This window comes from Hylaeus anthracinus, unplaced genomic scaffold, assembly GCF_026225885.1.
Source record: "Hylaeus anthracinus isolate JK02 unplaced genomic scaffold, UHH_iyHylAnth1.0_haploid 0, whole genome shotgun sequence".
Classification (NCBI taxonomy): domain Eukaryota; kingdom Metazoa; phylum Arthropoda; class Insecta; order Hymenoptera; family Colletidae; genus Hylaeus; species Hylaeus anthracinus.
The window spans coordinates 902,498-919,064 of record NW_026533254.1 but is presented as its reverse complement, the minus strand read 5'-3'; the positions used below and the strand labels follow the sequence as shown (position 1 = coordinate 919,064).

At 32.0% G+C, this 16,567-nt stretch overlaps 2 protein-coding genes across 8 annotated transcripts in view; both read right to left on the bottom strand.

Annotated features, from left to right (window-relative positions):
* Window positions 1–915: 915 nt before the first annotated feature.
* On the bottom strand, window positions 916–6,287 carry LOC128890314 (uncharacterized). 2 transcript variants are annotated; one of them, XM_054148732.1, is made up of 4 exons: window positions 5,964–6,287; window positions 5,662–5,843; window positions 4,139–4,297; window positions 916–3,892 (listed from the first exon to the last, which is right to left on the bottom strand). In XM_054148732.1, exons 2-4 carry the CDS (start codon window positions 5,836–5,838, stop codon window positions 2,075–2,077), a joined length of 2,154 nt encoding a protein of 717 aa, XP_054004707.1. In that variant the 5' UTR covers window positions 5,839–5,843; window positions 5,964–6,287; the 3' UTR covers window positions 916–2,074. The 2 variants fall into 2 exon arrangements, with proteins under 2 accessions (XP_054004707.1, XP_054004793.1); XM_054148818.1 differs by lacking the exon at window positions 5,964–6,287 and adding an exon at window positions 4,749–4,885 and having other exon boundaries at window positions 5,662–5,803.
* Window positions 6,288–8,763: 2,476 nt separating this feature from the next.
* The window catches only part of LOC128889202 (aminopeptidase N-like), a 14,270-nt gene continuing 6,466 nt past the window's right edge, over window positions 8,764–16,567 (bottom strand). For all 6 annotated transcript variants that reach the window (XM_054146670.1, XM_054146739.1, XM_054147082.1 and 3 more), the window contains exons 9-15: window positions 15,721–15,811; window positions 13,754–13,937; window positions 12,484–12,691; window positions 11,046–11,323; window positions 10,502–10,701; window positions 9,837–10,013; window positions 8,764–9,425 (exon numbers count right to left, since the gene is read on the bottom strand). In XM_054146670.1, coding sequence (XP_054002645.1) covers window positions 8,978–9,425; window positions 9,837–10,013; window positions 10,502–10,701; window positions 11,046–11,323; window positions 12,484–12,691; window positions 13,754–13,937; window positions 15,721–15,811 — 1,586 coding nt within the window. In that variant the 3' untranslated portion in view covers window positions 8,764–8,977. The remainder of the gene's footprint in view (window positions 9,426–9,836; window positions 10,014–10,501; window positions 10,702–11,045; window positions 11,324–12,483; window positions 12,692–13,753; window positions 13,938–15,720; window positions 15,812–16,567) is intronic.

Sequence of the window (16,567 nt, the reverse complement as noted above, 5' to 3'; positions counted from 1 at the left end):
GCATGCGTATACAGATACATATACAAGTTTTATGACTGATATATGCATGATTGTACATTTCGAATGACATTGCATGTTTTGGTTACAGAATTTTAGTAAAAGTTATATAAGTTTTACAGATGCCGTATTGTCATTAAAATACTACATACATATATTTTACACGATCTCTCGTTATTCATACATACGCGTAAAAGATTTCCCACAATGGCGTAGGAATAATTCACTCGCGATTATATATGTATGATATCGATTATACATTATACACATCTGTATGTATCATAATTGCGCATCATAACAGAACTAAATGTTTTACAAAAAAGTAGAATATTACCATTAGGAACCTTGTTTAAATAAAGGAATAATATCGATTTACACCAAACATTTTTGCATCTCGAACTTTTAATAAAGTACATTTGAGGAACATCCGTGATTATTACTATATTTTGAACTCGTAAATGTAACATGTAGTTAAATTTATTGCCGTTTTGCGCTTCACTAACTTCCTTCGATTGAACAAAAATTAGAGGACTACGTTAATGAAAATTGTAATTTACTCATATCGATTGTATGTATACATGTCGTAGTGTACATTATACGGCCAATCAAATTACTAGTTATAAATAAACATGGCTGTTTTTCTTTAGTCGGTCTTTGTCCTCTGCACAGTGTCAAGAGCATATTGAATATATCATATACCTCGGAATAGGTTACAATTACTTGTATTTACTTAGACGATATGTTCTATGTAATTAACGTAAAATGTGACGAAAGTAGGATACATAACTGCATAGTTTGATATAATTATGCATTTCTTTATAATTTCGTAAAATTATGTTATACATAGAACGATAATAAATTGATTAGACAAAGAGGTATAAGATCAAAATGTTGACAGAAATTTTAGAAACTGTGAAAGTATACTAAACACATTTATTACGGAAGAAAATAATATAACATATGTATATTTATCAATATATATGTATACATAAATTTATGTAGAAAATATTTGAATATTATCATAATAAACAATCCACTGATATTACATTGATCAGCAACTGTATATTCTTAAAAATATTACAATTGAATATATAGAACAAATTTCATTTGCTTAGATTTGATTATCTATAAAAATCCTTGTAAATTTAATAGTTCCACAGTCGCTGCTGTTAGAATACGAACTATTACACTGGGTTACAATTTCATTGCTGCCATAAAGTTATCTCTTAAAAGAAAGATAGTAAAGAATACAATATTAATACAAATGATAAATAAATCATATAAAATATATAATTCTTAATGTTATCCAGTAACAACCCGCGAAATATTGAGGTATCTACATCGTTATAAATGACACATTTACAATTTCTCATGCATAGTTTAAAAAATGAATTATATTTTTACTAAAAACGATAACAGAAATTTAAAAATCTCAAGTAATTATACACACTATTTGTAAATAAAAAAAGGACCTGTTCTGCAAACGAAATAAATCACTGTGTACATGTACATATATACATATACACACACAACATGCGTATCTACATGCATGTTGATTTTTATCCATACGTACATCAAATATTCAAATAACACCTGTGTATAAAAAAATATTTACATTACAAAAATTGTTATTTTTAATTTATGATTAATTTACTTAACGATTTTATAACTTTATAAAATATTAAAATACTAGATATTATTGAAATAATTTTAAATTTTAGATATACAATTGTAACAAACATAAGAGTATTATCATTTTATACTATCTTACATAAGTATTCTCTTTCCAATTAAGAAATTTATTTCTATTTAAAATAGTATTTAATACACGTATGGATGTATTTAATGCGAATGGAAATTATGGCCCAAGAAATAAAAAAATATATCTTGATTTCTTTTGGAAGTCAAGGAACTGTATAAGTTCATTTACGGCTACCTTTCATATACAAATACTTTTGTATTCAAAATATGCACTTCTATATAATACACAAAATTCATTACACGTTCATTTGTATCTCTTTAACGCCAAACGCTTTGGTCATTAATCTAACTATCTTTGTACAAAATCTAATATTTGTCATTGTTTATTAATAATAGTCGATGCTTCTAGTGTACCAACATCTGGCGTAAAATATTTTTTACGATTTCGTACATCTTGCGATGGCGCCGTTCTAATTTGAATATGGCAAACAGTGTTTGCATTTTCTTTTGTATCACTAATAACACCATTCTGCTTTTTAGAAACAGTAACTTTCTCTGGATAAGTGCAACTCTTCCTTTTAAGACCCCAACCATCCTGCTTTATCGGGGCTACCGATGAACGTGTTTTGCGAGGTTGATAATCTGGTGTTGCTTGCATTTTTTCCAGAGCAGTACGTAGAGGCAACAAGCCGACTGCAAATGGAATTTCAGTATTTGACGTGTATTCCAATAAATCCATCCTATTTTCAAAATCTTCTGGAAAATCTGACATATCTCCCCATAATGATCGATTTATATGCTCTAATGTATTTAATTTAGGCAATGTAAAAATAGAGTCGATCTCTGTTGTTTCCGATATGTCACATTTTATTGTATTCATTATTTTTGTAGTTTGTTCATCTTTTTCTTTGCTAGATATTGTACAGGTAGGTTTATTATTTCTTTTTACAATTAGTTTTGCGGTATTTTTACGAGAATTATTAAATGTTTTTTTATTGGCTTGTGTTATATTATTAATACTTTGCTCTGGAACTTTATGGTCAGTGTCTTTTATTTTACGTTTACGTTTGGCACATAACACCACTTTATTCGAACCATTCGATTTTTTTAATTGTTTTTCTCTTCCATGATATTCTCTAACAGTTTCATTGTTATTTATAGTTTCCTCTATCTCCTGATGATTTAATCGCGAACTTCTTCGTAATATTGGTTTTATATAATCTGAATGTTCAGAATTTTCTAGATTTAATTCTTTTTTATTTATATTATCTTTCTGGTTATCGAATTCAATAATGTGGTCGAGTTCCTTCGAATCATTTAATGTGTGTTGTTCATTTAATTTAACGCCCACTATAGATTGAATATTTTCAGTACTTAAACTTATAATATATTCAGCACTTTCCATATCTAACGAGGTTAAAAGTGTAACTGGTATATCATTAGCGGACGGTTCATCTAATAAATCTATACAGTCGGTAGATGGTGGACTTTGTATTACATTATTTACATCTGTAAGTTTAGTTTTTATTTCATCTATTGATTTACGTCTCTTATGAGTGTAAACTTTAATGCATTTTCCTACTTTATTAGGAACATCAATACCTTCGAAGTTATATTGTGCAAAATCTTTTTCAATTTGCTGAATGCAAGTTTGCGATAGAGACATTGAACCTTCTTCACATTCGTCGATATCCGAAAGATCACAGCATTGTTCATATAAAATAGGTTTTAATGCATCATTTGTACACATTACACCACGACTTATACTACTTTCGGAGCACCTGTTCGACGCTTCTTTTATTTCATAATTTTTCGATGGAGTTAAGTTATGATTTTCTATCGATTTAACAGAACTTGATACTGAAAATGGTGTGTCCTTTTGTCCTACATTAGTATCTAGATCTTGCGTGTCTTCGTATAACATATGCTCCATTTCTTGTTCTGGAGTATCAATGATAATATTACTTTCAAAAAATTTATTTTCACTCAATTCCACATTACTACTGTTCTCATTACAAAGTAAAAAGCACTCATCTTTGTCAAGTTCATCACATTTTACATGAATGTTATCTTTATTATATTTATTCTTTCTAACCTTTGATTCTGTAATCCTTTTGTCGGTATTTGTATTGCCATCGATATTTATTATATTGGAAGTCATCATGGCATTAACTATAGTTGTCAATTCCTTAACCTGTATATACATAGAATAATAATATTATTATTAATAAATGGGTAGACTGAATACAAATATGTACATATAACAAACTCATTCACAGAAATTAATCTGTTACAAATATGGATATGTATATCCAGTTATTCAATGTAATATGTAGTAAAAGATTAGTAACACATATTTTCAAAATTTTGATGTAACTGTTCCTCATCACTACATATTTTACATCTTGAATGATTATATCATATTATTTGAAATACTCACCTTATATGTTTTCGTGGCAGCTAATAGAGATGATAATAACTGACGAGGAATTACAGTTTCTCCACAGTACATAAATTCGACCATGGCCTTCAAGATTTTAAAGCTTAGATCTTTCAGAAATATAATTGGTTCTCGACCCAAATCATGCTGTAGAATTTCCTGTTACATCAAAAAATTAAGCAAACAAAATGTATTAATAGATACAGGTTTGCTCTGCTTAAAGATTCACATGAAAATGAATGGATGATTCTTTTAAGTTCTAATTTTGTTCTAAATTACTTCTTAGATTCGTTGCACACATGTAGTGATAGTAAAGATCACTTGTAATAGCATTAAATATTTTATAGTAATATGTTGTAACAAAATCTTGATAAATGAATTTTCAATAATAATAGTTATGTAATATAACAATATTGCATTGTTAAAAAGGAAAGTTTCATAAGTGGGAACTTGCATAAATTCATTCATGCATTTGTCCTTTACTATATTTACACCTGTTATTTTACTATTATGGATAATAAAAATATTACACGCACCCTGAAGAAAATTATTTACACTTCTGTGTATCTACTTTATTACTTTGAGTTCATACAAATTAGTTCTCTAATACCTTTCTATGGAATAGGTGTTCTTCATAAGCTGTGAAAAGTATGCCCAACAAACATGGTATCTTCAAATGTTTGTAAATAAATAAGGAAATTCCAATATATAAGGCTTTCTTTACTTTATATGAATTTTACATAATCCCTGTAAAATTGTTCTCTCATAAGTATTCAGTATCTTTTAATTACAAAATTTATTTAGTACGTATTACATCTTAATTATAAATTTATTATAAATTAATTCTATATACATTCACGAATATATAAATTAACAGTAGAATAAAAAAAGAGAAAGTTTGTTTCTAGAACTTTGAGGCTACAAACATAACACGAAAAGATAGTATTTTCTTGATTAAACAGCTTTTAAAAATAAACATCATATCATACTATTATCATGAAAGGAACACGGAGTAAAATAATTATACTAATTCTACATACTTCTTCAAAGAATGAAATATTAATTTATACAGGGTGGAGTAGCTAATCTGTTACATAGCAATAATTTCCTAATTTTGTTGATACAGAAAAATCTTTGAGGAAAAAGTTACAAAAAAAAAAAATGTATGTACTTATAATTCAATGAATAGGCATAACATATTTACTACATAAGATAATAAAATCAATATTTTCAATTTTATAAAACTATCTATAATTTAAAGTAATAGGTTACATTTGTTTTATCAATTTTATCTTCATAAAAGTTTCAAGATACAAATTTTGTTGAAGTTGTTCAACTAATAAAGTGAAATAATTATATGGAAACTAAATAATGCTTGAATATTAAATGTAGAATGTATAATTTGAAATTAAAATGGATAATACAGCATTACATAACATCCTCTAGATGTTTATATATATGTAAAAATGGCAAATTTTGATGCTCTGTATTTGTAGAATCATAAATATGTTTGCTAAACATACCTCAAAATATGTACTATTCGATGCTAAAACCATTTTGTGAACACGAAGTTTTTGTTCTTCACAGACGAGTGTAACATCAACAAATGCTTGACGTGCGAACAGTTCACTAAATTTCTCTGTAACATATCCTGCATGACCAGCCCATTGCAGGACACAAGTTTTAGAGTCCTCAACCATTATGCCTGTAAATTGAAATTTGGGAAATTATTACTCCAGCAAAATAAACTGAACAATTAATGAAATGGATGAATCGCACAGTCCACTTTAGCTATTAGTTTAATGGTACTCGAAAAAATACATACCAAAATACGATTAAAACGTTGATCTTCTTCTGTCAAGTGTGGTTTTAAAAAAAGCACTGAAACCTTTGGTTAAATGTGTGCGATTAGTTCTGTTCGACGACGAATAATGATGTCGCGCGCTTATACATTTTCTATTGAGTTTCATCAAACACCACCGCGAGTGTCGGTTCGTAAGATCGATGATTTTATACAACATTTGCCTATTAAAGCGTTAAAATGTACAAAAACAGGACGTAAACGAAACTCAAAAATTAGCCATCTCATATCGCAATATAGATGCTCTACCTTGGCTTAGAAGTACGTTCTTCCGATGTTGTACACTTCTACTACACTAGTCAAGTCAAAACGCGTCAGCGCGTCACAGAGGCACAGTGACTTGTGATTGGTTGGAAAACATTGGTGACTTTTATCCACCAATTGAAAATCGAAACGCACTTTACAATATGCGTAAACCGTGACGTAATAGATGTATTGTTTAGTATAGATTAATGGAAATTTATGGTGGAATTGCCAAGTTCGTGTTTGAATCTCGTTTCTAATTTAACCACACGTTACAATTAATATTGCCAAGGTATGGTAGCTATCAGGGCCGATTTTAGCAATATTGGCGCCCCTTCAGGGGTATATACAGGGTGTCCCAAAAATGTTGGAGGTCATTGAAAGGGGTGGTTCGGGAGGTGATTTGAAAAAACTTTTTCCTTAGCGAAAATGTCCGAGGCTTCGTTAAGGAGATATTAAACGAAAACCCCGACCAATCAGAGCGCGAGTATGCCGGTTGAACGTAGGCTACGCGATAGGCGGCCGCGCTCATACGCTACCGCAGGCGCTCCAACGGTATACGCGCGCTCTGAATGGTCAGTGTTTTCGGTTAATATCTCCTCAACGAAGTCTCAGACAACATTTGCGCTAAGGAAAAAGTTGTTTCAAATCTCCACCCGAACCACCCCTTTCAAGGTGTTACAACATTTTTGGGATATCCTGATCGGTATATTCGTATATTAGGGACACCGAACTGCGACGCCCCCAAAAATTTGGCGCCCCGGGCGGTTGCCCCTCCCCCCCCCCCCGCCCCAATGCCGGTCCAGGTAACTACGTTCACGATGGTTCACGGTGATGCTTCTAAGAAGACGCATGCGCATTAAGAATCACGAATCGGGCCTAAAAAAATGACTGAGTTTCGTCTCTATAAAAATACAATGTGATCACCAAACTATTAGTATAGACCAGTACAGACTGTAGTATACACTGACATCGGAAAGTATTAGGATAAAGTGTTAACAAAATGATTAGTTTCCAGATACTTTAAACAATTATCTGTAATGAAGAAATACTCAAACGCTTCTCCATTACTTTTTACGCATTTTATAGAACGCTTTTTAACTGTTTTCATTACATAATTATAGTGATCTTTTGTTATTGTTGGAAATTGCGGTCTTATAACTAACTAATGATTTTTTTACCACTTTACCCTAATACTTTTTTTTCGCAGAATAACGAAATGATTCAATCTATGCAACAAAAAATATGCATTTCCGTTTGAAAATGCAACTATAACAATATATAAAGAACATAAATGAATATTGTATTCTATGCAATTTCTTATAAGTTTAATTAATATTCTATATTAAGGGGGAAGTCTGGTCCAGCTAATGTATTTTTCTAATGCATATAATTTCCAGATATAATTAATTTTTGTTATTGAAACTTGTTTTATATAATAAAGGGACGTTGAAAGAAGAAAATTTGACAGTGTAGATTTAATTTGAATGTAGACATATACATATACATATACATATACATAGATATAGTAGTCGCAAGGAAAGGATTCGGTGAAAACGGTGGGACCCATAGCTCATCGAATTTTTATCCGATTCACTTGATTCAATGCTTAAATTGAAGGTAATTAAGTTTATATGCGTATGAACTTCGACTCTTAATGAATTATTATTATAGCATAAAGTTATTGCAAAATAACGGCCAACATGTATCGTTCATTTTCATGTTTTTTGCCGCCATTTCTCCAATTAACAATTTTTATTTGCAAATTGAGATTCATACGCATTTTACGTACCTATTAAAGAAAAAAATTTTCTGATTTTACCTATCAGATGTTTTTCCAGGGCTCCACGTATCCCACCGTTTTGACTGAATTCTTTCCTTGTGACTAGTTATCTATACATGTATACATTCAAATTAAATCTACACTGTCAAATTTTCTTTTTTCAATGTCCCTTTATATGTAAAAAAAGTTTCAATGCCAAAAACTAATTATATCTGGAAATTATATGCATTAGAAAAATACATTAGCTGGACCAGACTACCCCCTTAAAGCCAAAACGATTTAACACTTTGTCTTTAATAAGTTTCTATTAGAAATATTAGAAATGTTTATAGGGGTTAAAAATAAAATAACTCGACTATTTGTAATCTTACATTTATTACATTACTATACATGAATATTCTAATCATTTCGACGACAATTAAGCTGGTATAAACAACAAATAAAAATTGAAACAGAATCTGTAACATTAGAAAAACTTATTAGACTTTTATCATTCGCAATTAACGCAACTATATTACTTTTTCTATGGACTCAGATATTGTATAAATATTTTGCAGCAGTTACAGATTTGCAAAAGTTCTGTGTCTATGATAAATAAACAAAATGTAGACTATAAATCCATATTATAATCAAACTTTAACGATATCCGAAGAGCTTTGTACATTTTCGTAATTTCAATTACAGTGTATTTTTATCTAGTAGATCTATTTATTAATAATCCATTTATTAACTTTTGGTAATGTTAACTCGGATTTTTAATAACGATCCTGACAATAAACTGAAAATTATTCGTGTACCTAAAACCCCAACCATTGGAAACTCATTACGGAATATAACTTAAAAAAAAAACGCTTCGGAAATTTGTAAATTATTTTGTCTATCTACGTTGTTCGTGTTTTGTATCCATTTTCCAAATTAAATCGAACGATTCTTTTTTATCTTACAATAAAAATCATTGCGGTGGTGGTGGATTTGTTCCAGGATTTAGCTTATTCTTTGAGCAAATTTTTAGTAATTCTTCTTCCGGCAAATTTTTAGTGAGCCAATCATCGATCACCGGAAGATTCTTTTCGCTCCATTTTGTTTCTTCCTTGATGATTATGAGAGCGTCTTGAATAATATGCTTGGCCGTGTCGAATTCCTCGTTGCGGTCCATGTACAAATCGTTAACCATGTCTAAACCTTCTTGAGTGTTGAACGAGGACGTTGCCGAATTTATTATGCCATCCCAGAGATGCTTCTTGGTCTTAAATCTCTCTTTTACAGTGTCCCAATGGTCGTTCAAGAAATTGAAGAGAGTCGTGTACCCAGCCGTCCCACCGGTTAACATAGTGAAGATCAACTGAATGTCAGAGTCCGTAAAGTTCCCATTTTGGTCCAATATCGTCACGTTCAACAATCTGCGGTGTTATTATTAACATTAATAATATTCATCGGGTACAGTTAGAAGATCGTATTACGCGTTGGTTAACGCGTAAGTAATATTTATATAAAAGTTTCGTTTATGTATTGTAGATTAAGCGTCGTTATTCGAGGATATGTTTGGTTTAAAAAATAATGATATCCAATAGTCTGTTCTATTTTATTCACAAATATTACGAATACTTTAGGATACTTCAATATATGTATAATTTATCATGTTTTTTTCGTCGATTTATGTATGATACATATGAACTTTTGTAATTGACAAACATAGAAAGTTTGGAATTTATAAGTTGTTGTTTGTAGGTATTTAAAAAACAAATGTGCTCTATGTTGAATAAAAATGGAAAAACAAAGAAAATATTGTATAATGTAGAAAAACTCGGTACCTTTCAATTTTATTGGTATCTTGAGGACAACCAGCTAGGGATTTTAATAGATACGTGCGTTCATTTTGTTTCCTCTCTGGACTATTCTGTGGAAAGTTTATTACACGCTGAAGTCCAAATTCCCACTCTGCGTCGGTACCCCATTTGAACACCGGACAAAGAACTTCATTGGCTACTCTAGAAAATCAAAAAATATAATTCTATTAATATAAGAATTCTATTTAACGGACTGTGACGTTCGTAACATATCGTGGCCAACCAACGTTTGGAGATTCGTCATAAAACGACCATTGATGAAAGTCTGGATTTTTATCCTGACAAAAAAATTCGAGAGAATTTCAAGAGAATTTTAATTAAAGTTCAAGAGAATTTCAATTAAAATTCAAGAGAACTGTCGTGTATGTTGGCTTTCGCTAACACTAAATTAATGCATTGTTAAACCTATAGGTATGGATATTTTGTCTAATTTTATATTTAATTTTTGGCGGAGTATTTGTCATAGAAAAAATTAAAAATTCTGTAAGTACTGAAATGTTAATCCTGTCACAGAGAAGAAAATATTTGAAATATTTGAAACTAAACAACGATAATATTCTGATCGATTGCATTTACGGAGTTTATCGATGTTAAAATAAAGACAAAAATCGAATAGGAAAAATACGAACGGATTTCCTTTATCCGGATCCTCGTCGGTTAGCCATTTCTTGTATCGATTTCTTGCTTCGGCAACGCATGGTTCGTAACCAGCACGACAGAGGAAGTTTTTAGTTAAACCACGCATGTGAGTTTTCCAAGATGGTTCGGTAGGTTGCATGGTTTCTTCAAGTTCCGCACATAAAGGCTCTAGTAAGCTGCGAATATACGCCTGAAGCAGTAATAGTGAGATACATATTGGTTTCTCGTCAATCGTAATTGAAGAAAATTCGCCACGACGTCGTAGAACTCGAAATTAAATAATGAAAATGTAAATTTAAACTTTATTTCGACAAAAATTCAAACTTTTCGGTGTATCGTTTGTCAAGTACTGTATGTTTGTGAAATTTGTAAACATTTTTAGCACGGGTGCCTTCTGCTTCAAACGATTTGTATTAATTAAAAATGGCAATAATTTTCTCTCATTGTTTCACGGTAACCCAATATAATTGCAAACAAATTTACGGCATGACTTAGTAAACGAGACACGTTGGAGGAAGTAAGCGTTAAGTTTACCTCAAATTTAGGATAAACATCGGATCCCTCGATACGTCTTCCAATATGATCGATCATCATGAACATGGGTTCCCAAACCACGTGGCTCCTTTCCTTTTTCAAGAAGAGTGTCATGTCCAATGCGATTTCAAAGCAGAGCTCTCCAGCGTACGCTAAATTCCACGAGTCGTGCAAGAGTTTCGCTCTCGTTAGCACGGGAATCTTTTCACGATTGGGACCTTGCAAAAATTGCGATAGCATTTCCCAATTGCAAGAATCGTAGTTCACCGGGAATATTCCTGCAAAATTATTTATCTCGATTTACTATCGTATTTGCGATCTTATTTGAGGATGTATGATTTGTCTTTTATAAATACTATATACGCGTCATCAAATTTGATACAAGTTTTATATGTAAAACTTCGATACGTATTCTTAATCATTATTTATCTCTTTGACCGCAGGACGATTTTTCCTGGAAATTCTGAGAGGCGTAGAGTTGTGAATTTTAAACAAATATAAGCTTATCGGGAATGAGAAGACGGAACTTTTTTATATTTACAATTTGTTCAAAGGACGTTTAGTTACAAAAACAAATATTAAAAACTTAAAAGACTTTTTTCTTGAGATATCTTAATGGTCTGATCTTGTTGCTGTTGTCTTACAGAAGAATAAAACAACAGTCGAACTATCGAATTTAAAAAAAATATCACCTTATAGAGAATGACAAAACGAAACTTTTTTATATTTACGGTTCACTTATACGACGTTTAGTTTCATAGATAAAAATTGAAAACTTATACAGACTTTTTTCCTAAAATTCAATTTTTCCAACGAACTTTTAACTTTTCAATTTTTATTATCGAAACTAAGCGTGCTATAAATAAATTGTAAATATGAAAAAGTTTTGTCTCATCATCCTCTATAAGTTGATATTTTTACAAAATTTACGAAGAATTCGTAGTACACTTGTTTGAATCTCCATCTTGATATTACGTTAAGAACATTTTTAAGTAATAAAGTGAAATTACTCGTTACCTATTAGGTTCAGGACTAATAAAGGTCGATACTTTATTATTTAGAATTCGATACTCTATCATATTTTTGTACAAGAAATATACCATTCCATTTGAAACACTAAAGGCCACCTTCAATTCTCAGAAAGTAGTACAAATACGAAAGATCTATATACCTGGTTACATTGCACACAAAAAACAGTATAAATTTTTCCTCTTTCATTTTTTTTTGTCATGTGTACCATTTACAAGAAAAACGTTGGCTAGTAATAGCCTGAACACCCTGTATATACATTTTCATTGAAATATTATATTAATTGCAGCAGTTTGAACGATTTCGTGATTGCTGTATTTCTTGTTTGTATTTTATAAATATACATTTAATAACTTTTTCAAACGAAGACATAAAACGTTTAATTATAAATTTCTTCGTTTCTACGTACCTATTTCCTCAGGATTCACGATGATAAAATTATTTTCGTCGGCGATGTCCGGGATAGTGAAATTTTTCGGTTCATCTGCCTTTGTCAACCATAAAGGACACGGCTTGTGAAATTCTAATTTGTCTTGCGACATCATGACTATTGGTATGTCCCACTGATAGGAAACTCTAGCAGTGGAGGCTGGCGGAGCTTCTCTGAGGTAGACTTTCTATAAACGTGTTCATTAATAATGTAATACATTCAGTAAGTATGCAGCTCCGTACGTACACACCATGTACGTACATATTATGGTTAATTACATTAATAAAAAAACAATTAAACGATAGATGAAGATCAATAGAAAGTTGACACTATCGTTAATTATGTATTTAATGTAAATATTTATTTATTTGATCGTTTCTTTAACGATATTCGAATAACGCAATCTCAGGAATTTAGATACTGGTTAAAGTAATCTCTTCAAAGCTGTACGGACGACGATATGTAAATTTGACTTACAATCAAGGTCATATCACTCGTGGAACTTTTATTTCGATTGCAGTATACTTAATTAAAAATGACTGCAATAGGTTTTCTAAAGATAGCCGGTATTTTTTTCTATCTTCAAGGGCAGACATCTTTTCATTCAATTATCCTGCCCGTTTGAGAAATTGCACATCCGTCCGGTTTAGTTCACACTTACATGTAGCTTTAGGTTTCATCGAAAAAGATTTCTTTTCTTTTATAGAAGAATGCAACGATGTGTGTTCACATGCACGTAGAAAATATGCAACTTTTATAAAGTACGAAAATGTGCAAATGTACCGAATGTCGTAAGATATAAAAATAAAGTTTGAGAATATTTGAACGAATAGCTAGGATGAATTAATTCGACACAAACATATTACAGTAATTTCACGGTTTGAATGATTAATTATTTCATTAGTGGATCGAGGACAAATCGCTGTAGTTTTGTTGTTTGGATGATCAATTGATAACGTTATGTCGGCCAGATGCCAGATAACACGACGCGCACTCGATCCTGTTGGATTTTGTAGAATGTTTAATATAATTGTGCGCATTTGAAAATTTTCCAAAACTACTGATCTACTATTCCATCCGAGACTATGCAGAAGGAGCTTGATTCGAACAGCTCACGAATAAATTCTGCACAGTGTTTCCTCCAAGACGGGGCTTTATCCGTGGGAAAATCACGTCATTGTTTCGGTTTTTACGACCCTGGGGGGAAACCGCTTTTGTTCGATAAGATTACGAATGCAGGTACACGTACCTGGTTAAGTATAATCGTTTTAGTTTCATAATCGCGAATGGCCGTGACCAAAGGCACTCTATCTCGATTGATCCATGGTCCCGCGATGCTGTCGATCGTCATTCCCGCTGGTAAATTGTCCGTTTTATTCGCGACATCGTTTAATATGCTGTAGAAGTCATCCGCAAAGTCCAGCCGTGGATTTCTGAAACAACGCATTCAACAGGTACATTAAATCGGATCGGGATCGATCGCAAAAGACGAATAGCCGGGAAGCAATGTTTTTCAACGATTTTAGAAAGCACAATTTCAAAGAAGTCGCAGGCGTTCAGTTTAAAAATGAACAGCGAGGCAGCGAAAAATTAACTCGCGACATAATTTCTAATTTTATACGGTGGCGATAGACATATTTTCTTATTACGACGTTGACTGTGAAAGTAGAGAAAGCTGTTAAAAGAAATATATTGTAGTATCGCGCCCCCCATACTCAAGAATAACGAGTCAAACAAGAACACGAATTATAGGGTGCGGGATTGGTCATGTAAGTAAAACGGTCGAGTATGGATCCGAGGATCGTGGATTCGAATCTCCGTGCCTTATTTTTCGTCGAGACTTTTACATCATATATTTTCTGTGCACAGTGTTTCCTACTTTTCCGCCAAGATTACAAGAGCATGATCTACAAGTGAAAACAAGACAAAAATGTTAGACGAAGTTTGTTTATAAACGCTTTGTTACGATATTATAAGCAAATATTGAATGTGACTTCTTGTTATGGGGAACGCTAAAACTTCTCGACTTCTACTTATGGAGAACGCTAAAACAGAAGGTGTACATATAAGCAGTAAGTACACGTGAAGAATTAACTCAACGAGTTACAAATTCAGTTGCTGACATACAGCAAAATCCTCTGGAAATTTATAATGTAATACATTCCATGTTACATCGTTGTCAAGTTTGTATCAATGCAGAAGGTGGTCATTTTGAAATGATGGTTTAAAAATTCTCAATGATCCTCGTACGTTAAGAAATGTCTCGTAAGTACAGGCAAAGTAAACACAATCAACCTTACGTATTATTCAGCTTTAAATCTGCTGTTCTACACCTATTCAGGCAGTGATGGGCAAAATCGTAATCGCAAATACGAATACGATTGTAATCGAATGCTTTCGAGTTGTGATTACGAATACGATACAGTGATGGGCAAAATCGTAATCGGAAATACGAATACGATTGTAATCGCATCTTTCCGAATACGATTACAATCGTAATCGTAATAGCATCTTTTCGAGTTGTGATTACGAATACGACCGTATTTTTAAAGGTTTACAGCCATAGAAATTCTTTACCTCAAAACCGACTTTAAATTCGTGTTCCTCGCCCCAAAAAACTTAGAAAACCATACATTCGTCTAAGTCAAAAATAAAAAATTTCGATGTCCACAGAGCAGAGCCTAGATAGGGTAACTTTTTTAAAATTTTTTATTTTGACGAAAGCATGGTTTTCTAAGTTCTTTAATGTGAGGAACACGAATCTGAGGTCGGTTTTTAGGTAAAAAATTTCTATGGCTGAAAACCTCTAAGAATACGGTCGTATTCGTAATCACAACTCGAAAAGATGCTATTACGATTACGATTGTAATCGTATTCGTAATCGCAACTCGGAAAGATGCGATTACAATCGTATTCGTATTTGCGATTACGATTTTGCCCATCACTGTATTCAGGCTACATTCAATACTTTCCTTCCTACAATATCGTAACAAAGCGTCTATAAACAAACTTCATATAACATTTTTTTCTTCTTTGCACTTGCAGATCATGCTTGTACGATCTTGCCTAATCTTCGTGGCTAATTTTTCGTAGAGACTCCTACGATATGGTCTCTAGCTCGTTCGTGAAAATACGCTATGATTTCTTCCTTTGGATTTGCATTTGCACTCGCATTTTTCGTCTGCTTCCCGGCTAACTAACGGAAGCAATTACTACTCTTTCGGTTCATGTCCAAGGAAATTTCTAACGCCCTCTTGGAACAGTTCCTTGCCGAGAGTGTAGTTGAACATCCGCAATACCAGTTCCACTGCAAGGAGAACGAATTATATAATTAGACGTTGTACAATTAAAAGTATCTTTCCGAATTAGTTACAATGAGTCAGACATTGATTGGCACAGCCAATAATTTCACGAAGATCCGGAAAATAACGATATGATGAATAAATATTCCTTTTTCTTGAATTAGAAATAGATTGTCTAGCTCAGTGTTTCCCAACGTGAAGCCCAAGCCTCACAGACGGGTAATTTGGAAATTTACTCGCTGTGTTTGCTCAGTAATATCCTAGTGATTTCCTCTTAAAACCTATCATTTACGTTTCTTTATTGAACATTTCCATTTTTAAATATTCAGAATTATGTATACAGGGTGGTCCACCCAATTGTTTCGCCATAACTCCGTTATTATTGCATTTACGAAAAAATGCCAAAGGAGAAAGATAAATGGTTCGAAGAGCACTACATCGGTAGGCCCTTAAATTTTTTTTTTAAATTCTTCTTCAATAAAGAGATTTTTTGAAAATATCTCGAAATCCAATAATTTTTTGCCATGGTACCCTAATTATTTTTTACGTAGAATGAACAGAAGAATTGATCTGTGTTGAAAGAAATATGCATTTCTATTTCAAGAAATGATGCAATTGTTAATTGCATATACACTGCTGCATCTAAAAAAAATTTAAAGGCCTACCGATGTAGTGTTCTTCGAACCATTCATCTTTCTCCTTTGGCATTTTTTTCGTAAATGCAATAATAACGAAGTTATGACTTGAAACAATTGCGTGGG